General features: G+C 43.7%; 1 protein-coding gene across 1 annotated transcript in view; it reads left to right on the top strand.

Moving 5' to 3' along the window:
* Window positions 1–26,567, top strand: part of DNAH1 (dynein axonemal heavy chain 1) — a 5,225,710-nt gene that overhangs the window by 1,577,477 nt on the left and 3,621,666 nt on the right. The window contains exon 19 of the mRNA XM_044076389.1: window positions 19,842–20,040. Within this exon, the coding sequence (XP_043932324.1) occupies window positions 19,842–20,040 (199 nt within the window). The remainder of the gene's footprint in view (window positions 1–19,841; window positions 20,041–26,567) is intronic.

Genomic DNA, 26,567 nt, shown 5'->3' with positions numbered 1-26,567 from the left:
TGACTCGTGCTGTCAGAAGATGTCTCTGACAGACGGTCACACTTCTTGCCTGTACTGTTTAGGCCCTCTTCACCTGCAGGACTCCTGTGCTATTTGTCACTCCTTCAGCCAGAGAGTCCTGCAGGAGAGAAGGAATAAGTTGATTCTGAGGGGTCTTCTTAAGCCGGAGGGCTCTCCGGCTAAGTCGGCCCCACAAAAATCAACAAAATCTGCCAAGACCCAGGCTTCTGTTTCTAAGCCTGTGGCCTCGGCTCCGACCCGTATAGAGTCGAGATCGGCTCCGGCTGGAGCCGATTCTGGATCTACTAAGCCTTCGGCGCCGATGGCTATCGGTGCCGAATCTGCTTTGACCACTGTGGTGTCGGTTCCTACCGGCTCCGACACCCACGTGGCACGGGCATCGGTGTCGGCTCCGATCGGCTCCGACACCCATGTGGCACAGGCATCGGTGTCGGCTCCGATCGGCTCCGACACCGTTACTCTGGTGGCTGTATCGGCTCCGGCTGGAGCCGATACATCGAGGCGTTCTGCCGGCTCCGAGAAATCGGTGCTGACAGGATCTGTAATATCGGCTCCGATGACCCATTCCAGGAAGAGGTCGAGGTCTCCTTCCTTGGAGCCGATACTTTCGGCTCCGGCCTCCCCTCTTCTATCGGAGCGGAGCCATCGGAGCCGATCTTCAAGGTCATCCAGGTTGTCAGACCATGACCTAGAGAGAGTGGTCAGTAGATTGCTCAAGTCACAGGTACTGGCCCAAATGCTACACAGTCCGTCTCAGCAGACGACTGTTGGTCCACACCCCGTTACAGTTCCTCCTTCAACTCTACCCCAGAGTTTGGAGTTGGAGTCTTCGGGCAGGGTTACTGCTACGGCTGGAGGACGGATACACCTTCTGTTCCTTCAGCCCCTACTCTTATCTCCTCTTCCTTAGAGGGATTCGTGGTCGGGCTTCCATGGTCTCCTCCGAGGGGTGAGTGGCATCGGACCCTTGTCCGAACCCGCTCTTCCCCTTGGAGCCTCGGCCTTGGTGAGCTCGGCTCCGACATCTGCCTCGGAGACTTCCCTTTCGGTGGCCCCTGGAGTTCCTAGCTCTTCGGAGCAGGGTCTCGGACCTGCCTGGGAGGGAGCATTCGAGGTGATGAAGAGTGTACTGGCCACTGGTATCAGTCAGCAGTCTCTTCCGTAGCTCCTCCCTCTATTGTACCTGTTGACATCTCTGCCACTTCTCTTGCTACAGGACCCAGAGATCCTCCGCCTCAGGTTTCCCCATTGGGAATTTCCCCCTCTTCCGAGGATTCTCCTGATGTTTTGGGAGATCCTCCTAGGAAGAGGACTTGTAAGAGGAAGCATGTAGACTCCCTGAGTCTGTCACTTCGGATACTGACTTTGATGAGTCAGAGGGATCCCCTAGATCCCCCTCTGAGGATGTCTCCTTCTCAGACATCCTAGAACTTCTGAAACAGAGGGGAAACTGGCCTACCAACAATCCCTCTGAGGATGAGTCAGTATACCTAGAGGCGTTTGGATCTCGGCCCTCCACCTCCTGGGTGTCTCCGCCTTCGACCCCTTATGCAGGTTATAGCACGAAGGCGTGGACAGCTCCTGACTCTGTAGAGCCAGTCCCTAGGAGGCCTTCTAAATTTATAACTGCCCCTAGTGACAAACAATTCCTTACAAAGGGTGTCCCTGCTGATGCCATGGTGGTGGCTGCGGCCACCAAAAGGAACTTGCAGATCCTTCCGTGCCCGTCCATCCTCCTAATAAGGACTCTAGGACCATGGATAGGTACGGCAAGCGGATGTTTTCCTCAGCGACCTTTGCTATGCTCGCTGAATTATCTTTGTCACTTCACCAGACTCCAGAGAGATATCCTGAAGGAGCTGGGAGAAGTAGTTCAGGATCCTACAGCTGCAGGGGCCCAAGAAAAGATTGCTTCGCAGCTAGGAACCCTCAATTCCATTGCTAACTCCTCCATGCGGCTAATATCTTATGCTGCTGATGGAGCAGTAGAGCCGCAGGCACAGGTGTGGCTCTTAGACGCCAAGCCTGGATGCGGCTATGTGATTTTATGGATCCCTTTAAGGCGTCCTTCACAAATTCTCCCTTTGATGGGTCAGCTTTGTTTGGCCCTCAGGTGAAAAACCTTGACCAGGTGTGAGCAGGACGGCAAGACTCTTTCTGCTGTTGGAGTCCGTTTTTCCACCCCTTCTAGGCCTTATCCCAAAGGACAGAAGGGTGGGAAGATGTGGTTCCGTAAATCCCAAGGAGTCACGCCGGATTCACGTGGTCAGTTTACCCCTAGAGGCAGAGGGGGTAACAACAACAGACGCCGCTCTAGAGGCAGAGGGGGTCCGAAGAATCAGGGCAACAGGGAGTCTCTTCCTGAAAAGCCCTTTCAGCATCCCTGAGGTGTTGCCCGGCTGTCCCTCCTTGGAGGCAGTCGGGGGAAGATTATCACTGTACCCAGAAGCCTGGCATTCCCTCACTCAAGACAGATGGGTACAGTCGATCATATCCAAGGGTTACATAATTCCTTTCGAGGAAAGTCCCTTCCCCTCAAGTTCCCTTCCAGATGTACCACCCGGTCTAAGGGACATTGCAGAGTTAGAGATCTCAAAACTACTGCAAAAAAGAGCCATTCAGCCAGTCACAATAGACCATTCAGAGCCCGGAATCTACTCAAGGTTCTTTTTGGTCCCCAAAAGACGGGAGACTGGAGACCAATATTGGATCTCAGCAGACTCAACAAGTCTGTCAGGAAGACAAGATTCGAATGGTCACTCTTCAGTCAATTCTGCCCTTCTTACAGAAGGACAACTGGATGTGCTCAATAGATCTTCAGGATGCGTACTATCACATCAAAATTCACAGACGCTCCAGGAGATTTCTCCGCTTTCGGCTGGGGTCCAGTCATTTCCAGTTCAGAGCTCTGCCCTTTGGTCTCACTACAGCCCCCAGAGTGTTCACCAAATGCATGGCAGTGGTCACGGCTCACCTGAGACGTCAAGGATTCCAGGTGTTTCCGTATCTCGACGACTGGCTCCTGTCAGCCACCACCAGACATCAGCTTATACAAGCCAGGGATTACACAATAGACCTTTGTTCTCATTTGGGCATCTCAGTCAACTACGAAAAGTCATCCTTATCGCCCTGCCAGTCTATTACCTTCATAGGCGCAAACTTAAACACTGTTCGGATGTCAGCTACCCTTACAGAACAAAGAGTTTCAGACATTCAGTCTCATGTCAGGATCATTCTGGCCAGCAAAAAGGTACAGGCCAGAATGGTTCTAAAGGTGTTAGGTCTTATGGCTGCGGCCATCACTCTACTTCCCCTGGCTCGATTCTACATGCGCCTCCTTCAGTGGATGCTGTTCACACAGTGGTCATACCAGCAACTCCCAATGCGTCACCAGATTCTGGTGACACAAACATGCAAAGAACATCTTGCTTGGTGGATCACATCGTCTCAGGTTCACCAAGGCAGGTGCTTTGTACCTCCGTCCCCGATAGCCACTGTCACCACGGATGCCTCCCTGATCGGGTGGGGGGGTCATTATCAGGGCAGGATGGTTCATGGGACATGGCAACCGTTCGAGTACCATCTGCACATAAATGTCCTGGAGATGAGAGCAGTGCTTTTAACGTTGCAAGCCCTCAACGACTTTCTTCCCGTAGGGACAATTGCAGTCCACACAGACAACATGTCTGTAGTTTGGTATATCAACAAACAGGGCGGAACCAAGTCCTACCCCTTGTGTCGAGAAGCGCTCAGACTATGGCAATGGGCGATCTCCTCTCATCGGTTTCTGGTAGCAACGCATATCCCTGGGAAAACCAACATTATAGCGGACAGATTGAGCAGAGCTATTCTCATGCCTCACGAGTGGTCTCTCAAGCAATCCATAGCGGAAGAGATTTTTCTGGAATGGGGTCGTCCATGTTGCGATCCTTTTGCTACTCCCCAAAACAGCAAATGTCCAGACTTCTTCAGCCTCTTCCCTCTATCAGGCCATCCCCAGAGACGCTCTGACCCAGGATTGGCCCCAGGGACTTCTTTATGCCTTCCTCCATTTCCTCTGATCCCTCAGGTGATCCAGAAAGCTACCGTTTTGAGAGCCAAATTGATTCTCATTGCCCCTTACTGGCCTCGACAAGTTTGGTTCCGTTCCTCCATCATCACCTTTTGGTGCAGCCGTGGCATCTGGACCCAGTGCCAGATCTACTGATTCACCAATCCGGTCAGCTGCACCGGTCAATCCCTTCTCTCAACCTCACAGCATGGTTGCTCCACTTCCTTCCTTAGCCAGGCTTCCTTTGATCTCTAACCCAGTTAGAGACATTATAGTAGCTTCACTAAAATCCTCTACCAGGAGGATTTACACAAGCAAATGGAAACGTTTCTCTTATTGGGCTAAGGCCCAAAATATTGATCCTTTTACTGCCCCTGTTCAGGCAGTTCTGGACTTCTTAGCAGAGATTTTCCATGCAGGCTCCTCTTCTTCCACAGTCAGAGTTCAGTTGGCTGCTATTTCTAATTTTCATGTCGGGATAGCAGATCATAATATTATGTCCCATAGACTCTGCAGGGCCTTTTTGAAAGGGATTTTCCTACTAAAGCCTCCAATTAGGAATCCTCCTCCTCAGTGGGATTTAGATTTAGTGCTGACATCCTTAATTCTTCCCCCCTTCGAGCCAGCTGTTTCTTGTTCCCTGAAATATCTTTCTTGGAAAACTTTATTCCTAGTGGCTATTACATCTGCCAGGAGGGTGTCTGAACTTCATGCTCTTTCGGTTCGACCCCCCTATTTGATTTTTCACAAAGACAGAGTATCTTTGAGAACTAATCCATCCTTTTTACCTAAGGTCGCTTCAAAAAACAATCTGAATCAATCTATTGATCTCCCTGTATTTTTCCCAACTATTCAGATAGAGCTGAACAAAAGCTACATTATCTTGATGTCCACCGTCAGCTTAGATATTATTTGGACAGAACAAAAAAATTTAGAAAATCTGATCAACTTTTTGTTTCCTATGCGGATAATAAAAAAGGCCTTCCTGTTTCTAAAGTGACTTTGTCCAGATGGCTTTCTTCGGTCATCACTGAAATTTATCACGATCAGGGGAAAACAGCTGTGCTCAAAACCTAAAGCACATTCAACTAGGAGTTTAGCTACTTCTACAGCTTTTCAAGCTAGACTGCCTTTAGACACTATTTGTGCAGCGCCACTTGGGCCACTCCTCACACTTTTGTTTCCCATTACAAATTGGACTTGGCCTCCAGGGACAGAGCCAGTTTTGGCTCTACAGTCCTCAAGAGTTTGTTCCATTGAGCCACCCAGGATAGAGGTGCTAGGACGCGGTCCCATCAAGCAAGAATGAAGGCGAGATTGACAACTTAACATTAAGAAGTTATGTACCTACCATAACGCTTCCATGTTAGTTGTCTTCTCGCCTTCTTTCTTCGACCCTCCCTCCTTCCCCCTGGCCTGGACAGACCTTGTATAAGAAACTATAATGCTAAAGACCATTCAGACCTGGTCCTTTTTCCATTTGTAAGTTTCTTCTTCTTTTGGGAAGTATTGTTTATGCTTGGTGTTATTGCCCTTTTGTCAACAAACGAGATCTGGGTACTTCCTGCCTTGCATCATGGGATATGGGGCTGCCTCGAGCTGGTAAAAGGAGTTCTCGAGCTAAAGCAAGTGCCGAGTCGGAGCCGAGGGATCGGCTCCAAACCATCAAGCAAGAAAGAAGGCGAGAGAAGACAACTAACATGGAACGTTATGGTAGGTACATAACTTCTTATTCATATCCTTTCAACATCTCAAAAGGAGTATACAAGCAAACTGTATCTTGGCAAATGGAAGCATTTCAATATTTGGGCATGAGAACAGGGAAGAGACCCTGCTAGTGCTTTTATTTCAGAAGTTCTTAATTTCCTGTCACATGTTTGACTAGATCCAAGTTTTTCTACCTTCATAGTATAGTTAGTTGGCTGTGGTCTCCAGTTTTCATAATGGTTATGACTCCCATTCTTTGGCTTCCCACAGACTATGTAAAGCCTTCCTGAAAGATGACTTCCTTGTAAGCCTTCCAGTTAGAAAACCAGTGCCTCAGTGGGACCTTAATTTTATCCTAGAAGTTCTGACAAAATCACTTTTTGAGACAACTTTCTTACATTCCACTGAAGTATCTCTGTTTGGAAGATTTTATTCCTTGTAGCAACAATTTCAGTTAGAAGAATATCAGAATTAAAGGAGCTGTATTCCACTTCTCCTGACTTAGTCTTCAATAACAACAGATTTTCACTTTGTATAAGCCCACCCTTTCTTTCCAAGGCGACTTGCAAAGCAAACCTTTACCTCCCTATACACTTATCAGTATCTTTTGCTAACTGCTGAAATAAAAGAGAATACATTCTCCAAATATTGAATGTTTATGGACAAATGTGGTTTTACATACACAAAACTAAACCCTTTAGGAAGGATTCTCAGCTAGTTGTGTCCTTTGCTACAAAACAGACTTGGTTCTAAGGTTTTAAAAGTCACTCTATCTAGTTGGCTTTCTGACTGCATTTGCCTTGTTTATTCTACACACTTATATCCCTTAATTTGCAGACCCACAGCTTATTGTACAAAATTTGTTGCCACTTCAACAGCCTTCTTTAAGAAGTTGCCAGTTGATGAAATCTGTGCTGCTACAACCTGGTCTACACTGCAAACCTTTGCCAAGTATTACAAACTGGGCCTTATTTCAAGGTCTAGGTCTTCATTTGGAGCCACTATCTTCAAGGGTCTCCTGTTGTGATTCCACCCAGTAACTAGTATCTGGGGATTCAGACTCATCAGTCTGAAAGGATGGATGGGACGAATAGGATACAGAAGTTATGTGCTTACCATAACACTGTATCTTTTCATCCATGTGTGTCCAATATCCTACATCCCTTCTCCAGCACTTTTATCAATAGGCCTCCTCACTTATTGACTGCAAACTTGTTCTGATGTAGCTTCTACTACAGATGTATTATAGGAGAGAAAAATGTAGAAAGCTCGAATCTGACACACTAGATCTGATGTCATCAATCTTCATTTTATCCTTGACATATGGGTCCGGTTCCAATAGTGAAACCAACTTGGCCATTACTACAGCTTGCGCTAGCCAAAAACTCTCAAGCTTCACCTCTACCCACAGTCCCTCTCTCATAATTACCTCAGATCTCATTTGCTGCTTTTCCAAACTGTTGCATTTTGCCAGTGCTCCCAAGTTTCCTTTGGTTTAGATAAAATTCTACTGTTATTTCTTAGAGATTTCTCTGTGTTCTCTCTACTTGATCCTCTACCCTTTAGTTAACTATTTTCTCTCTCTCTTTTTCATACACATTAGTGTATTTCTTAATATCATAGCTGATAGTCTCTTTCCATACACCTTTGTGTATCTCTTTAACTATCATCATTGATAGTTTTTCCTTTTCCTTTTCTTTCCCTCAAAAAAAAAAAGAAACTTTCCTTCTTCTCTCTCAAACTTTTCTGCTGGAGTGCATGTGTGAGTGCCTGCTTTTCAGCCATAATTTTTTTTAAGATGGCTGAGAAAGCTAAAGCCTCTTTCAGTTTTAAAAAATGCCAGAAGTGCAGCCACAAAATCCCATCATCTGACTTTCACTCTCTTTGTGTTTATTGCTTGAGTCCTGTTCACTTATATAAGGACTGCAGTATTTGCCATGGGTTCAGTCATCGAGCCCTCGTAGAGAGATGTAACAAGCTTATTTTATAGGGTTTGATTCCCTCTACCTTCAGTGAAGCCTTATCTTCTGCTGACAAAGCTAAAACTGATAATGTTATGTTGTCCCATCTCGCCTTCATTTTTCTGGTTGGTTGGGTTCGTAACCAAGCATCGGTTCTGACTCAGCCTTATACCAAAGTTCGAGAGCTCTTTCCTGTCTCGAGGCTGAGTAAAATTTGTTATTTCTTAAACTGTTTTTTCAAAATTTTTTCTTCCAAAAGTTATTTAAAGTTATTCAACGTTACTTAAAGTCCTTTTTTGTGTTGTTTGCTATACTTATCTACTCCGTTTCTTGTATTGTGGGTTTGTTCTTTGCGGCCATCGTTTGTTTTTTTCTTCTTCTAGGCCTGTGTTGTTTTCTGGTGCTTCCCCTTTTCATTTAAGTTAGAAGACTGGGGAGCTGTTTATTCTGCTTCTTTCCATATAGCCCACTTAGTTAGAGGGCTTCTCCCTGTTGTTGTTTGTTTCAGAGCGTCATTTAAGTTAGAGGCGTCTCTCAGGTTGAAGAGTTTGTCCTTTTTCAGTCAGAAATGCTCCTCAAACCTCCTTCTTCCCTATTTAAAAAAAAAATGTTTCTTATTGTGTGTACTATTGTATTTGTTTTTTCTGCATTATGTCTAAAGAAAAACAGGTTTCAAAAAATGCGACTCCTGCACACAGAAGATGTCCATCACAGATGGACATACCAGCTGTGTTTATTGTTTAGGGGCAGTGCACCTGAAGGACTCTTGTTCTATTTGTCATGGCTTTAGTGCAAGAGTTCTGCAGGACCGCAAGAACAAACTTATTAACAGAGGTCTTCTTAAGGGACCCTTTGATCAAGCCCTTCAACAGCCTTCAACTTCTAAATCACCATCGGCTCGGGCTTCTGAGCCGGCAAAGCAGTTGGCTTCATTTACTGTTGTCTCAGATCCGAGGATTGTCAGATCCGAGAAAGACAAATCTTCTTCGGTTCCACCAGCTTCTTCGAAACCATCCAAGACAAAGAAAAGGGATTGGTCACCATCCTTGGAGCCTGTATGCTCGGTGCCTCAATCCCCTTTACTACAGTCTGTGGCTGGCAGCCACAGGTCCTCAAGTGTGCTCTTCCAAATCATCCAGGAGTCTATCAGATGATGATGTGGAGCATGTGGTACGGAGGTTACTTAAGACACCGGCCCTAGCAAAAATTTTGATCAGCCCAGCCCAAAAGAATGTGGATTCAAAGCCCATTTCTTCTGTACCAGCTATTCCTCCTCTGACTCAATCCAGTTCAGAGCCAGAGCATCTGGAGGTCGCACTAGTGGAACCATCGGTTTTGAGAACCACATCTGGTGTTTCAATACCAACCATTACTCCGATCGCTTTCATTGAAGGATCTGGGAGCCAAAACTTGCCCGTCAGCACCGGGGGGGGGGGGGAGTTGGCTCAGACCCTTGTCAGTCCTGGCTCTTCCACTTGGAGCTTTGGCACAGGTAAGTTCGGCACCATCGGTCTTGGAGCGCTTGTCTGTGGTGCAGGGGAGATCTCTGGGTTCTTCAGAACCGGAGACTGTCTCGAGCCAGGATCGAGGTGCCCTCAAGGTGATGAGGAACATGCTTTCCCCTGAGTCTGCTCCACCCTCAGCTGCAGACACTCTTCCCTCAAAGGGGCCAGTGTCAACCTCCACTCCACCACTCCAGCCCAGGTGCAGAGAGCCCATGCTTCAGGTTACCCCCTTAGGGGAGACCCCTTCTTCCAAGACCTCCCCAGAGCATCCCTCTGAGGAGATCCCTCAGAAGTGTAAATGCAAGAAGAAGCATATAGATTCCCCTGAGTCTGTCAAATTGGATACAGATTTAGAGGATTTGGAAGGGTCTCCATATTCAACCTCTGAGGATGTCTCATTTTCAGACATCCTGGAGATCCTTAAACAGTGGGGTGAATGGAAGTCCCTAGCCCCTTCTGAGGGTGAGTCTGTTTACCTAGACGCATTTGTGTCTCGATCCTCCACCTCTTGGGTGTCTCCACCTTTTGACAAACTACTGGGGGTAGTCAGTCGAAAGGCATGGGACTTGCCAGAGATAGTGGCCCTGTCTCGAGGAGGCCTAATAAGTTTATCACTGCCCCTGAGGACAAGCAGTTTCTTACAAAAGGTGTTCCAGTAAATGCTATGTTGGTGGCAGCGGCCACCAAGAAGGAATTAGCTGAAACTTCTTCGTCTGTCCATCCACCGAATAAAGAATCTCCAACGATGGACAGATATGGGAAGCGTATGTTTTCCTCAGTGGCGTTTACTCTGAGGTCACTGAATTATCTTTCTCATTTCATGAGACTTCAGAGGGATCCTTCCTTGGTGCTACAGCTGAGGCACTCCCAGAGAGGGTAATGACTCAACTTGCAACTTTAACCTCCATAGCAAACTCCTCCATACACCTAATTTCATATGTGGCTGATGGAGCGAGTAGGGCAGCAGGCACAGGAATTTTCTGAGGAGACATTCCTGGATGCGACTTTGTGACTTTGCTGGACCCTTCAAGACTTCCTTTACTAATGCCCCTTTTCATGGCTCGTCCTTTTTTGGGCCAAAAGTTAAAGAAACTCTAGCCAGGTGCGAACAGGACGGCATAACTCTATCTGCCGTGGGAGTGCATTTTTCCACCCCTACTAGACCTTACCCCAAAGGTCAGAAGAGTGGAAAGTTGTGGTTTTGCAAATCACAAGGAGCTTTGTCTGATGCACGTGGAGAATTTTCCCCCAGGGGCAGAGGAGGAAATAATAATGGAAGACGCCATCCTCGTGGCAGAGGGGGTCCGCAGAACCAGGGTGACAGAGATACGTTCTCTGGTAGGCCCTTCCAGCGCTCCTGAAAGGAGGCCTGCCTGTCCACCTCTGGAAGCAGTCAGGGGGAGACTCTCACTGTACCCAGAAGCCTGGCAAGAAATCACAAAAGACAGATGGGTGCAGTCGATCATATCCAGGGGATACATCATTCCCTTCTCTCATCCACCGAATCCACAAAAATCCATCCCAGACATACCACCCAGTCAAAGGGATCAAGCATCCCTAGAAATCCAAAGGTTGCTAGAAAAAAGGGCCAGCTAAAAAGTCCCTGCAGACCAATCAGGATCCGGAATTTACTCGAGATTCATTTTAGTACCAAAGAAGACAGGGGACTGGAGACCAATATTGGACCTTAGCACACTAAACAAGTCAGTAAAGAAGGAGAAATTTCGGATGGTAACATTGCAGTCCATACTCCCCTTTCTAGGAAAGGACAATTGGATGTGCTCGATAGATCTCCAGGATGCATATTATCACGTCAAAATGAACAGGTGCTCCAGGAGATATCTACGCTTCCGGCTGGGAGCCAGTCATTACTCATTCAGAGCCCTGCCCTTTGGTCTCACCACAGCCCTCAGGGTGTTCAAATGTATGGCAGTGGTCATGGCTCACCTGAGGCGTCTAGGATTCCAGGTGTTTCCATACTTAGACGACTGACTCCTGACTACTAATCAGGGCGATGGACACTATACTTCATGTCTGCTCAGAATTAGGCATTACAGTCAATTTGGAAAAATCTGCCTTGTTGCCTTCTTAACGTATTACCTTTATAGGAGCAGATTTAAATTCAAAAATCATGGTAGCAAAACTGCCCGCAGAAAGAGTCCTAACATTACACCATCAGATATCAGTCTGTTGAGGAAAAAGAAAGTACGCGTCAGGTTTGTGCTCAAGGTTCTGGGTTCAATGGCAGCAGCAATAACCTTGGTTCCCTTGGCCCGTCTGCACATGAGAATACTACAATGGCTTCTCTTCACTCAGTGGCCCATGCAGGAGTTGCCCATGTCACACAAAATTTTGATAACCAACACATGCAAAAAGGATCTTCATCGGTGGATCCAGTCTACACAGGTGACATTAGGCAGACCATTTGTTCTCCCCCAACTAGTAGCGACTGTAACCATGGATGCTTCCCAGATAGGGTGGGGGGGCATTATCCTGGACAGACTGTCCAAGGGACTTGGCAAGATCATGAATACCATCTGCACATCAATGTCCTGGAGATGAGAGCGGAGCTCATGGTGTTGCAGTCATTCCAAAACTCTCTCCCTTCCGGGATAATTGCAATTCAATCAGAAAACATGCCTGTGGTATGGTACATCAACAAACAAGGTGGAACCAGATCCTAGCCCTTATGTAGAGAGGCCCAGAGAGTTTGGCAATGGGCAGTCTGTTCTCAATGCTTTCTCACTGCGATGCATATTCTGGGGAAATCCAACGTGATAGCAGACAAGCTGAGCAAGGCAGTCTTAATGCCACATGAGTGGTCCCTGAAACAGGAAGTTGCGAACAAAATTTTTCGCAAATGGGGCCAGCCATACTGCGACCTTTTTGCCATGTCCATCGATGCCAAATGCAGCAGCTTTTTTGCCCTAATCCCCCCACTGGGGGAGTCACCCAGGGATGCACTTGTCCACGATTGGCCCATAGGACTTCTCTGTGCTTTTCCACTTGTTCCCTTTATGCGAAAGGTAATCCAGAAAGCAAAATTGTTGAAACGCAAGATAATTCTCATTGCTCCTTACTGGCCTTGTAGATATGGTTCCCCTTCCTATGGCCTTATCTATAGGAGGATCCTTGGATCCTGGACCCAGTGCCGGATCTCTTGACTCATCAGTCTGGGTCTCTCCATCCCTCCATCCAAACTCTCCACTTGGGTACTCCACTTCCAGTCTTAGCCAGGCTTCCAGAATTATCCCCAGCAGTGAGACATATTTTAGTGTCTGCGCACAAAAGGTCTACAAGAAAACTTTATGTGAGTAAGTGGAAGGGATTTTCTTTTTGGGCAAACAAAAAACAATTGGACCCTCTCACAGCTCCAATTTCATCCAGCCTGGAATTCCTGATGGAAATTTTTAATCAAGGGGAGCCAGCTGCTACTGTTTGGGTTCAGCTGGCTGCTATTTCTAACTTTCACATAGGCATCAAGGGTTCAAATATTAAAGCTTTTTTGAGGGGCACATTCCTCCTAAGGCCTCCTATAAAAGAACCTCCATCACCATGGGATCTAAATTTGGTATTAGTGTCCTTTATATTGACTGCCTTTGAGGCAGCTTCTTCTTGTCCCTTAAAGTTCTTATCTTAGAAGACTCTTTTTCTAGTATCCATCACTTCAGCTAGAAGAGTTTCTGAATTACAAGCTCTGTCTATTCGTCCTTCTTACTTGGTCTTCCACAAAGACTGAGTCTCCCTCAGAACAAATCCCCCCTTCTTACCTAAGGTATGTTCTAAAGCCAATCTAAATCAATCCATTGAGTTACCAGTATTTTTTCCAAATTATGGCAACAAGGCAGAACATAAACTTCATCAGCTGGATGTACATAAACAGTTATGTTTTTATCTGCATAGAACAAAAGATTTCAGGAAATCTGACCCGTTATTTGTATCCTTTGTGGAAAACAGAAAAGGAGTCTCAGATTCTAACATTACCTTGTCTAAATGGCTTACAAACACAATCACTTATGATTATAGCTCTCAACATAAACACCTTCCAAGTAAAATTCGAGGACACTCTACTAGAGCTGTGTCTACCTCCACTGCTTTTCAAGCCAGACTACCTTTGGATTCAATTTGTGCTGCAGCCATATGGGTTAACCCTCATACCTTTATTACTCATTACAAAGTAGATGTGGCCTCCCAAAACAGGGCTTCCTTTGGTTCCACTGTTCTGAAGAGTTTATTCTCTTGAGCCACCCTAGAAAGTAGGTGCTGGGGAGGCTTTCCCAAACAGCAAAATGAAGGCGAGATGGGACAACATAACATAAAGAAGTTATGTACTCACCATAACGTTCCATGTTTGTTGTACAGTATCTCGCCTTCATTCTTGCGTCCCTCCCTCCTTCCTCCTTCCTGGATTATTTGAAGGAGTCTTTTGGCCCAATATCTTGTCCCTCTCTCTTGTTCTGGGGCCTGTTAAGATTTGTGCCTTTTGTTGTACATATGTTTATATAGTTCTATATATTTATATATGTAATTTTTTTCTAAATTACACAAATCTCATGTCAGTCTAGTATTATTAGCTTACCAAATGAGATCTGGGTATCTGCCGCTAGGCTTCATGGGATAGAGTGCAGCCTCGAGCCAGTAAAGAGCTCTCAAGCTTTAGTATAAGGCTGAGTCAGAACCGATGCTCAGTTCCAAACCCAGCTAACCAGCAAAATGAAGGTGAGATACTGGACAACAAACATGGAATGTTATGGTGAGTACATAACTTCTTTTTTCCTCTCCTATGTCCTCATCTTCTGTGGACAAGGGTAAAAGGAGTGTCTCGGTTTCAACTTCTCCTTCAGCTCCAACAACTAAGAAATTGAAATCCTCTGTTCTGAAAAGATCCTCTGAACTGGAGGTCTCTGACTCTAAATTACCAATGACAACAATTTCCCCGGCACCGACAACTATTTCACGTCCTTCGACATCAAATGCTCCGGTGGAGGTCAATTTATCTACTCCTTCTTCAATGGCACTGATTACATTGGCACAAACAACAGTTTCTAAATCAAGGGAAATTTTTCCCAGGACTACTTACTCTACATCTGTAGACCCTTTCACTGGTGAACCTCCAGAAGTTTTTCTTCAGAGGCCCAAATCTCCATCCATAACTTCGATCCATTCCACCAAATGTCTTTCTGAGCTTGATGTGGAGAGACTTGTGAATAAAAGCTTGTGGGCTAGAGGACTTAAAGGCCCCTCATAGCTCCAACTCCTTCTGGTCTTGGAACTGAGCCTTCCTTCATGCCATTGGCCACTCCTCCTCTGACCTCCTCTGAGGCCGTAGAGATTTCTTTCCAAGTTTGCCAGCACCAACGTTACTGGTACCCGAGATTTTCACCTGTTTGGAACTGGTAATTCCGCTGAGCTTTTCAGTGGATTTGGAACTGGAGAACTGTAGAAGCCGTAGTGACCCTGTCAGTTGGTGGGGGGGGGGGGGGGCAGGACTCGACTCCAGGTTTTTCAGAGCCATCCCTGCACCTCGGAGCTTCAGCTCGAGTTAGTTTGGCTCTCTTCCATCTTGAGGGTGTTTTTTTTGGAGCAGGGAGTAATCCTAGTTCTGAGGCAGTCTATCTTGGTTCCAGGCTCTCTTCCCTATTCAGGGGACTGGCCTTTGAGGCAATGGAGAGGGCCCTGTCTCTTACAGTGACTCAGTCAGCACCTTCCTCCTTGGAACAGGTACCCTCCCTTTGGCTCTGTTATTCTACGTGTCTGTCCACTGGGACACTGGGTGCTGAAGTCTCAGGTGTCTGAGACTCAGGTTCTGTCATCTTCTGACACCTCCCCAGATTATCCTACTGGGGAGGTTCCTCAGAAAAAGAAGTGAAAGAGGAAGCACTTAGATTCCCCATAGGAATCAATCACTGAAGACACAGATTTTGATGAGGGGGAAGGGTCCCCAAGGTCACCGCCTGAAGATGTTTCCTTTGGAGACATTCTAGAAATGTTAAAGCGGAGGAGTGGCTTGAAGTCCCAAAACCCTTCCTCGGAGGAATCTGTTTAACTGCAGGCTTTTGACAGTCACCCGTCTACCTCTTGGGTGACTCTGCCCACTGATGAACTCATTCAGTTTATTTTACAGCAGGCATGGAAGGCTCCAGACACCATGGAACCCATCCCCAAGAAACCAGACAAAATCTTATCTGCCCCTGAAGATAAACAGTTCTGGGCCAAGGAATTAGCTGTGGTTGCCATAGTCATACCAGTGGCCACAAAAAAGGAACTCACTGAGGAGAGTTCATCTTTCTATCTGCCCAACAGGGAGCCTCAGGCTATAGATAGATTTGGGAAGTGGGTTTATTGCTTCATTGACCATTTCTCTAAGGTCTATGAAAATCCTGTCACACTTTACAAGACTTCAAAGGGATCTGATCAAGGAATTGTTAGATACCTTGGCAGAAGCTATGATTGAGGGAGTCCAAGAGAAAGTGGCTTTCCAGCTAGCCACCCTTGAGTCTATGTCTAATTTGCCCATGAGGCTAATCACACATACAGCTGAAGGGACTCCCAGAGCAGCCAGTGGAGGCATAACCATAAAGAGATAGTCCTGGATGAGCCTGTGTGACTTAGTGGAACCATTCAAGTCTTCATTCGTCAATGCTCCCTTTGATGGAACATTCTTGTTTGGCCCAAAAGTAAAAGAGACTTTATCCTGGTGTGAGAAGGATGACAAGACCCTTTCTGCTGTGGGCATATGTTTTTCTACCCCCTCCCAAAAGATCCTTTTCTGGGAAACAGAGGAGTGGTGGTAAGATGTGGTTCAAAAAAATCCCAAAGGCCTTTTCAGGACACACATGGAGGTTGTTCCCCCATGTGCAGGGGGAACCAAAATAGAAGACGCCGCCCTTGAAGCAGAGGTGGTCCGTAGAACCAGGGCTTCAGGGATTCTTTTCCCAGTAAACCTTTTCAGAGATCCTGAATGGAGGCCCAATTGTCTTCCTCTGGAGACAGTCAGGGGACATGTATCCTTGCACCTAAACACCTGGCTAAGCATAACAACAGATTCCTGGATGCAACGGATCATATCCAGAGGCTGTACCATTCCCTTTTCCCAAACTCCCCCTGTACACAAAAATATCCCTGATATTCCACCCAATCAGAGGGATTTAGCAGTTCAAGAAATTCAAAAACTGCTAGACAAAAGAGTCATCCAAGAAGTCCTGATTGACCAGACAGGATCCGGAACCTACTCAATATTATTTTTAGTGCCAAAAAAAACAGGGGACTGGCGACCAATTTTGGATCTCAGCGTACTGAACAAATCAGTTTGTCAAAGTTTCAGATGGTCACGGTACAGTCAATTCTTCCTTTTCTGTACAAAGACTACTGGATGTGCTCAATAGATCTTCAGGATGCGTATTACCACATAAAGATGGGCAAATGCTCCAGGAAGTTCCTTCACTTCTGGCAAGAAGCCAGTCATTCCCAATTCAGAGTGCTGCTCTTTGGTCTCACCAGAGCCCCCAGGGTGTTCACCAAATGCATGACAGTAGTAGCAGCTCATTTGAGACTGCAAGGATTCCAGGTGTTTCCATACTTAGATGACTGGCTCATAACTGCTTTGATCAAGCATCAGTTGATAATAGCCAGGGATTACACTCTCGATATCTATGCCCACCTGTGAATAATGGTAAATCATGAGAAATCCCAATTGACTCCAGGGCAAAATCTAGAATTTATAGGAGCTGTGCAAAGTACAGTGACTACCATCGCATCCCTTCCTTGAGAGAGACTCCAATGAATTATTGCACAAATTCAAAAGATAATCTTCCTATTTGACTGGTTTTGCAAACTCTAGTATTGATGGCAGCCACAAATAACTCTAGTTTCTCTAGACAGGTTTTATATGAGAATTCTGCAATTGTTACAAACTTTTCAGTGGTCTGTCCTTCACCAGCCCTTGTCAGACCAAATACTGATCACCAATCATTGCAAGAGGAATTTACTTTGGTGGACATATTCTGAACAAATTTTCCTCAGTCATCCCTTTGTTCTTCCAGAGTCCACAGCCATAGTGGCCACGGATGCCTCCCAGATGGGGTGGGGGGCATTTCCTGGGCAGGATAGTCCAAGGCACTTGGTCCCCCTTAGAGGCCAACTTGCATATCAGTGTTCTGGAGTTGAGTGGTGCTTCTAGCATTGTAGGCCTTTCAAACAGCTCTACCTCAGGGGACAATTGTAGTTCAGACAGACAGCGTCAGTAGTTTGGTATGTCAACAAGCAAGGAGGAACCAAGTCTTATCCCCTTTGTCAAGAACCCCTCATATACTTTGTAAGTCATTTTTAAAGAGGCACACACTTGTTGAAACCTCCTTTCAAAGATCCAACACCATCTTGGGATCTAAACTTAGTGTTACAGACCATAGTACAATTTTCCTTTGAACCCTCTGCAGAATGTGAGCTGAAGTTTTTCTCTTGGAAGACATTGTTTTTGGTAGCTAAAACCTCTGCCAGAAGGGTCTCAAAAATTCAGAACTTGTCATGTACATCTCCGTATCTGATTTTCCACTAAGAGAGAGTTTCTTTATGAACAACCCCCTCTTTTCTACCCAAAGTAGTCTCAGAGTCCAACATCAGTCAAGCTATTAATTTACCAGTTTCTTTCTAGACTTTTCCAGCAAAGGTGACTATTCTTTACATTTACTAGATATTCACAGACAATTGCATTTCTATCCTCACAGAACAAAATACATTTGAAAATCTGATCCAGTGTTTGTTTCCTTTTCCAGTGCAAAATTTGACAAGCCAGTCAGCAAGGTGATTCTGGCCAGATGGCTAAAGGACTGCATTACATGTATCTGTGATAAGAACAAATTAGCCTTGTCTACTCCTGTGAAAGCCCATTCTACAAGATCTGTAGCCACATCAGTAGTTTTCCCATCTAGAGCTTCAGTGGATGATATATGTGCAGGAGCTATTTGGGGTTCTCTCCATACCTTTATTACTCAATACAAATTGGACTTGGTCTTTAGGGGAAGAGCATCCTTTGGTTCAGTGGTGCTCAGGAATAACCTTCCATGAGTCCCCCCAAGATCTAAGGTAGCTGGGGACTTTGTCCCATCTGTCAAGGATAAAGTGAAGATTGACAACATCAGATAAAGAAGTTATGCACTTACCATAACGTTCCATCTGTGTTGTCTATCTACATTTATCCTTGACTCCCTCCCTCCATCCCCCGGCCTTTAAAGTTTCTTTTAGTGGAGCGGATTATATATCCTTAAATTATTGTGACCTTTCAGGCATAGGAGATATGGTTTCCAGTTGGGCTTCCTTTTCTATTATCAATACATTTTCTGCAAGCTTGATCCGAGGTAATTATGAGAGAGGGATTGTGGGTAGAGGTAAGGCTTGAAAGTTTTTGGCTGGCATGAGCTGTAGTAACGGCCGAGTCAGTTCCAATATCGGAACCAGACCCATCTGTCAAGGATAAATGAAGATAGACAACACAGATGGAATGTTATGGTAAGTACATAACTTCCTTTTTTGCCAGCTTAGATCTGGCAAGCGCCCCAAACACCCATTAGTTGAATCTGTTGAACATGGATGAAAGGATCTAGTGTTAGGCCAGTACATAACTACCATACTCACTCACTGTTCAAGTAGATGGCATCAACATCCATTAATTCCTAACATAAATAAAATTAGGCAAGAAACCTAAAGAACTGCATCAACTCGGCATACTTGAAATCAGATATGAAGGTAGATCAAACTATGGACTCTGGTTTTATGTATTCCTGATTTGTGGGAGATAGCCTAGATCCCATGGTCTTTGCTATACTTTGCTTAGGAAATATTAAAGCTAGCTCTGTCTGCCATAACAGGGCTCAAACCAAAGCATATTTCATTGTGTGAAGGTAAGGATGATTTGGTTATCTACTTTTGTTGTCTGTAGTGCATACAACTGTGTATGTTTCTTATCATCCTGAAATTATGATTAGAGAATACAGTGTTCATCCAGTATTCTTCCATCCATTCATTACAGTTTTTGTTGACTTCTGCATTTTCACCTTCATTTCAGAAATGACCAATACTGTTGACTATCCTCACACATACTAAAATTGCATTCTGCACTTAAATAGTAGATTGGGATTAAATTGTTTTATTTGTTTATATAACACACCACGAATTGCCAAACACTACACTAGGAATAGATTAGATACTCTCAGCTGTGTTTTTGGTAAAATAAATATTGAGCACAACTGGAACGGATGATGTAGCACTGCTTTTTGATGCTTATATACAGCTTTCATTGCATAATCTAATTACTAGGTCTTACTAGAAAGATCAGATTGTAGAAAAATATATGATGTAATCTCATATTCATCCATGGCATTTGCTAAAATTCTGAGTTAACCAGGTAAGGCCTACAGAGGAAAAGAGCCTTTAATGTATTTAGCTTATAAGATCTGAGGTTTTATGCAAGTACATACATTTATATAAATCTTTCTTGATTTCTTTCATAGTATGTCTGGAAAATAGAAAAAAATGATGGAGGTTATTGTTTTTATTATCATAAAATAAAGTAAAAATAATATTGTTTTTATTAATATTTAGTATGAAAAGCTCAATAAACTAGTCAAGGACTTCCAACCTTTCCGTGATCTGTGGTGTACAACATCTGACTGGCTGCGTTGGTATGATAGCTGGATGAATGACCCTCTGACCACCATTGATGCAGAGCAGTTGGAAAAGAATGTCAGTGAATCTTTTAAGACCATGCATAAGTGCGTGAAGCAGTTCAAAGATATACCTGGTGAGTATAGACCTCCATTAAAGTTGAGTCCCCTTTCTTAATTCTAGATTTCTCTGTGTTGCTATTTTCACCTTTGCTTTTACTCAATATTCTGTTGAAAATTTTCTGTATCACTTTTGATTTGGAGTAGACTGCTGGTAAGTAAAACTCCAGTTGGCTTATTCCAGGTTTAAGAGACAAGGATGATCAAAATATGTGAAAGCACCAGAGAAGGGAGGAGAAGAAAGACTAGAATAGATGCACATCAGATCAAAATAGACTCTTATGCCTATTGGATCAGCCAATTGATGAATGCACCAAATAAAATTAAAAACAGAATATTTAATGTGTATACTTACAAAAATGTTTTATACTTGATGTTATCTACTGATAAACTGATTTCATAATCCTCTAATCATATTCACTGGTATAGTTGTGATCCTTAGAGTCAGTTAATTTCATTGTGCTTAAAGCCTTGTCACTATAGTCAGTATCCTACAGACTGCTAAGAAGTGACTTGTGTCTGCCAATTCAGGGCATTCCCTGACCTAATGCTGAACCTACTGCATGTCAGCAATCCAGATGGCATCAGAAATATTCATTCTAGGGATCTAAACCTCTTCTGCAATATCTGCTGAACAGTTTTGGAAAGACAGATATATCTCGCAGAGGATACCACTGTTCTGGAAATAATAAAGGCAGCTCCTAAATGCTCTATCCCACACATGGATCTATTAAAATTATCTTTGGTATGATCCCAGGTATTCTCATCAGGGGTAATATGTAATTATCGACCATGAGATAGATAAGGCCAATTTAACACCAAATGGGATAGGTTGACTTAAGCGCCAAAAGGGAAATTAATCATGCTAAAAATGGCCTGCAAGGGCAGCTGGCCTATTACTTGCCTGTGTAATAGTAATGTTTCAATTAGTTGCTCTTTGCCAAAAGCCAAACATTCACTTCTAACTCACAAGTACAATTTTGAAATGAAATGGTGGCACTAGACCTTCTTTCAAAAAGGTCAGTGTGAGAAATTGGGTAAGTGATACACTGAAAGTCATAATGCTGAATGCAAATTTCTGAAATGTCGAAATGTTGAACTCAAAATATGTACTAATAGTATATGTGCACTACATACGAACATTGTGCCAGTGGACAGCCAGTCGACAAGCAATATAATTCCTATTAGTGAAACTTGGAAATGAGCACTAATATGTGTCCTATGGGGACAAGTTAATCTTTCTACACATGTAGGAGAGCAAGAATTTTGATTTCAACATTTTAACATTTCAATAGTTTGACATCTCAACAAGTAGCATAAACTAAAATAATAAAATTCAGAGGTATCATTGTTAGTATTATGACTTTCATCATAAAATCCTGAGATATTATTGTCAGTGTTATGACTTTCAGTATATTAATCTTCAGTACATTGACATGTACTCCGGTAAATCATAACATCTAGGTTTTTCTACAGCTCATATGTCTTCAGTATGAGCCAGAAATTTCGCCAGCTGTGCTTTAACCCCTGTGAGAAGCAACACTGGTCTTGTACCAACATTCCTTTGAATCTTGCCTGGTGAGCAATACTTTTTATTTCCTTTGTGTCTATACTTGTAAAGCCATTTATGTTCCATGAATATGTGGATTGTGTAGCCATTGTGAAAAAAATATTGTTCCCACCTATTATACTTGACATTCGTTTAAATGTGTATTTCCAAATTTTGTGTTACATACACATACTAATGTTGGGCAGGCTGATCTTTTATACAGTTGGTTTTTCTCATCTCATTTGAACACGTCATGTTTTTCAGGACTTTTTGTTTTAATGAAAAACTTCAAACAAAAAAACTAAACATATTTTTTTTAAAATACCCCAATTTCCTATTAACTGAGAACAAACATACACAAAAAATATGTACATCTTCAAAACATGAATTTACCCCTCCAGATAGGAACAGTTATCCCAGATTGACAGCTGCATTCATAGGCATTACCTAACCTAAAATTAAGGTTACCCATGCTAAAGTGCATGCTACAGCCCATGTTACGACTTACATTGATCGCTGTTTGTTCTTTTCTTATCTATATTCCCATCCCATATGTGAAAAACAGATTGCATGATTTCAGGAAATATTACTTTTAATCCTAAGAAAAAATGCGCTGGCTATCTTTAAAGAAAATTAAATTGTACACTGTTTTATTAAATGCATTAAAGTATTAAGGCTGATAGGGAGGCTGCTATCTCTTATTTACTTCTCATAATTTTAAACTTCTGGAGAGCCTTCTGTATGGAATCTGCATGTTCTCCCCGTGGTCGAGTGATGTTTAAAGACATGCAGATAGGTGCGTGCGTGAATGGGTGTGCCTTGTGGGTGTGTCTTCTTTGAAGGTTGGGCATCGGGTTGGCAACTCGGCACTGTAAAAATCCACTGCCAATCATTAGCGGACCGGAGTTCCGCTGTGGTGACCCCTAACCGGAAAAAGCCGAAAGACATTTCTATTTTTCATTGAACTGGTTGGCATTGTACCTTTAAATTTTACATTTCCCTTAGCAATGGATGTCCAGAACTATCAAGATTAATTGGTTGCACCTGTAGGCACCTCGTCTCCATGGAAAAGTGCTAACAAAGTGAATCTTTGTTAGTTTCACTCACAGAATGTACAGCTGCCTTCAGATGCAGACTTCTTGACTACCACAGAACATTTGTTAATGGAAAAAAGCTAATATATTTACAGATATAAGAAACTTAGAATTTTTTGTGGATTTTCTCATTTTTGTCATATTTTTAAAGCCTACTTACTTACAAAAACACTGTTTATAGCTTAAGCCAGTTGTGTTTAAACATTAACCCTTGTAAAAATAAAAAAAATCTTAATTCTATATATAAGTACACCTTTACAGCCCCATCCCAGCAGCCCAAGAGCATAGCATATTAAAATTAAACTTGCTTTTGTCCAGCCTTTCTTGTCATTACACTGTAAAACCTATATTTTTACAACTAAAACATTCTTGTTTACTTTTAATATCTTTAAACAAACACAGCAATCGCTGAAAAGACTCCCTGACATTTAAAATACCTCTGACTGCACACTACACAAAATTGATTTGTTATGTATAAAATGCAGTTTTTTATCTTAAAATGTTTTAAATAAATACTATTAAGAGAAAAATTGTTTTACTTAGTTATTTTTTTCAACTGGTAATGTCCTAAACATTAATGACATAAAGAAGGATCTGCTGTTGTAATTTTCATTCATTCCTCAACAAATGGTTCTCGGATCTGACTCGTCTGTTTTTCCTAGATTCTTGGATCTGACTCTAGAGCTCATCACTTTACCAGTAATGCCCCTTACTGCTATATTACCTCAGATCTTGTTTGCCTCTGTAACAATTTGATTGGATTTAAGATTTGTCAAGCAGGGTTGTGTATCATGAGTTAAACTAAAGAGTTTTTTGTTACTCTTCTTAACTAAAATCTATAAGGCTTTTACTATTTAGCCCTTCCTCCCTTTGGTTAGTCTTTTTTCTTCCCTTTTTTTCCTATTTTTCCCTTCTGTAACTGTTCTGTGGGTATTAAGAGTATAACTGCTGGTATTATCTTTAATTGCTTTCTTTGGAAATAGCTTGTTTTACCATTGCTGGTAATTTTGCTTTCTTTTTATAAAAAAAATATATAGATAACAACTTCTACTTAGGTTCATAGATTAGTACTAGACTAACTGCCCTTGTGAGACATTTTTTAAGTCTAGCGAATTACCCCATGTGAGAATCAAACCCAGCACCTCATGTCTATAAGGTAAACATCTTATCCATTACAACCAACCTCCTATATGTGTATATATATATATATATATATATATATATATATATATATATATATATATACACACACACACACACACACACACACACACACACACACACACACACACACACACACACTGATAATATTATATTTTGTAGTTTTGATTGTTGTATTTTATTCTTTGAAATGTCTGAAAAACCTACTGGATTTAAAAAGTGCACTTCCTGTGGACATAAGATACCCAAATTTGATGCCCACAGGGAGTGTGTTTATTGTTTAGGTCATTTGCATTTATAAGTGCCTTGTAAAATCTGTGCTGGATTCAACTTGAGAGCTATCAGTGATAGATGAAACAAGTTAGCCCTGAAAGGCCTTTTACTTTCTTCTGCATTTTCAACACCTTCTACTTCAGGGACTCAAACCCCTCTAAAAAAGCAGAAAACTTTGTAGCCCAGGGAGCATAGGAATTGCTCTCCTGCTTGATCTCCAAGATCTGCTCCAATTTTAGAGCCTAGACTGAAGATTAAAAAAGTGTCAGATCAGACTCCCTCAAATCCAACTGTTATTGTCTGCAAATCTGCTTGACTCTGGATTCTCTGTTTTTCTCTGGAGCTGGTATATCCTAGGCTCTTTTTTAAAGGAGACTCCTAAAAATTAATCTCGTCCCCCTCCACCTCTTCCTCGATTGGGTCCTCCAAAGTCTTTCTGAAGCAGATGTAGACAATGAGAAGATTTCTTAGAGCACAGATCCACATGGGGGTTTTACCGGTTAGGATCTGTGAGCCTTCAGCCAGCTTATCATCCTACTGTGAATCCTTCTCCGATCCGACCTACAGTTTCAAAGCCATCAGATCTGATAGCACCAAGAGTTGACGTGTTGAATATGAAGATACCACCTTCCTCTTCATCTACTCAGAAGAGTAAATGGAAGACATTTTCTGTTGGGCAGAACAGAGAAAGTTGGATGTTAAGTTGTCTATCTCGCCTTCGTTCTTGCTGGTTGGGATCGGAGCCGATCCTCAGCTCAGACTCGGCCATCTTCTATAGCTCGAGAGTTGCTTACTGGCTCGAGGCTACCCCTTATCCCATGATGCCTAGCGCTAGATACCCAGATCTTGTTTGCCGCTTCAGCTGCGAGGTGTCGTTTTTACTGGCTCAGGCTTGTATTAAGTTTTTTATTGAACTTTTCTTCTAAGATTAATGTTTTTCTGGGAGTTATTGTTTAGTTTTTAGTCTCTATAACTTGTTGTGTTAGCTAAGTATATTGTAGTTCCACCCCTTAGAACTCGTTTAAATTAGAGAGTTCTCCCCCTCCTATCCCTTTCTGTCAGGTTAGCGTTTAGTTTCAAGGCTTTCCTCCTATCTTCCTTTAGGTAGCCGTTTAAGTTAGAGGCTTCCTAGTTTAAAAAAAAAAATCTTTAGCTTTAGCTGTAGTATACTGTGTGTTTTTCTCTTTTTTTTGCTGATATTGGTGTTGTGGCATTTTGTTATCACTTCTCGGCCTTTTGGCTAAGATCAGTGTAGTATCTCTTGAGGTATTTTGTCGGATACAGGATGTCTAAAGAATCCAAGGTATCTGGATTCAAGAAATGTGACTCATGCTGTCAGAAAATGTCTCTGACAGATGGGCACACTTCTTGCGTCTACTGCTTAGGCGCAGTGCACCTGCAGGACTCTTGTTCTATATGCCATGCATTTAGTCCAAGAGTTCTGCAGGAGCATAAGAATAAGCTTATTTTTAGGGGTCTTTTAAAGCCCCAGGATTCACTGGCCAAGGCTCAGCCTGTGAAATCCCCAAAACCGACCAAATCATCAGCTCCAAGCTTGGAGCCGTCATTGCTTCAGACTTTACCTGCTACTTCAGTTCCGGCCGGAACCGATGAGACTATCTCCCTGTCGGCTCCATCAGAATCTTTGGAGCCGTCACAGAGCCACAAGAGGCTGAGGTCCCCTTCTCTGGAATCCATACATTCGGCTCCCCTGCTTCAGAGTGAGCGCAGTCACAGATCTTCTCACTCCTCTCGGTCCTCTAGGCTCTCGGATCACGACGTGGAGAGAGTGGTCAGTAGGTTGCTGAAGTTGCAGGCACTTGCCAAGATGTTGTCCAGCCCTCCTCAACAGGTGTCGGCCCCGTCCACTTCTATCGATGTTCCTCCTCTGACTCCTTTGAGCTCGGAGCCAGAGTTCGTTGGGGTTTGAGTCGTGGAACCGTCGGCTCCGATAACTATTTCTCCTTCGGTTCTGTCATCGGCCCCAATTCCCTTGATGGTGCCGTCCGTCGAGGGATCTGGGTGCCAAGGCTCCCTCATCAGCTCCGAGGGGGTGAATGGCATAAGACCCTTGTCTGACCCCATTCTCCCTCTCAGAGCTTCGGCGCAGGTGAGTTTGGCTCCTACTTCTGCCTCAGAGCCGTCTCCCTTGGTGTGGAGAAGGATTCTGATTTCCTTGGAACCGGATCCTTCTCTGCATCATGGCAGGGATGCCTTCAATGTCATGAGAAGTGTGCTGGCCTCTGAGTCAGCTCCATGATCGACCCCACCGGCTCTGTCCCCTGTAGTGCCTGTGCCAACCTCTGCTCCTCCTCCAGACCCCAAGCGTGGGGAACTGGCACTCCAGTGCACCCCATTGGGTGTTTCCTCTTCTTCCGATGCCTCCCCTGATCATTCAGAGCAGCCCCCTCGTAAGAAGAAGTGCAAGAGGAAGCACATTGACACCCCTGAGTCTGTCACTTCTGAT

The sequence above is a fragment of the Protopterus annectens genome, chromosome 7.part0, assembly GCF_019279795.1.
Source record: "Protopterus annectens isolate FY-2018-M chromosome 7.part0, PAN1.0, whole genome shotgun sequence".
NCBI classification, from domain to species: domain Eukaryota; kingdom Metazoa; phylum Chordata; order Ceratodontiformes; family Protopteridae; genus Protopterus; species Protopterus annectens.
This window is presented reverse-complemented; position numbering and strand designations above follow the sequence as displayed.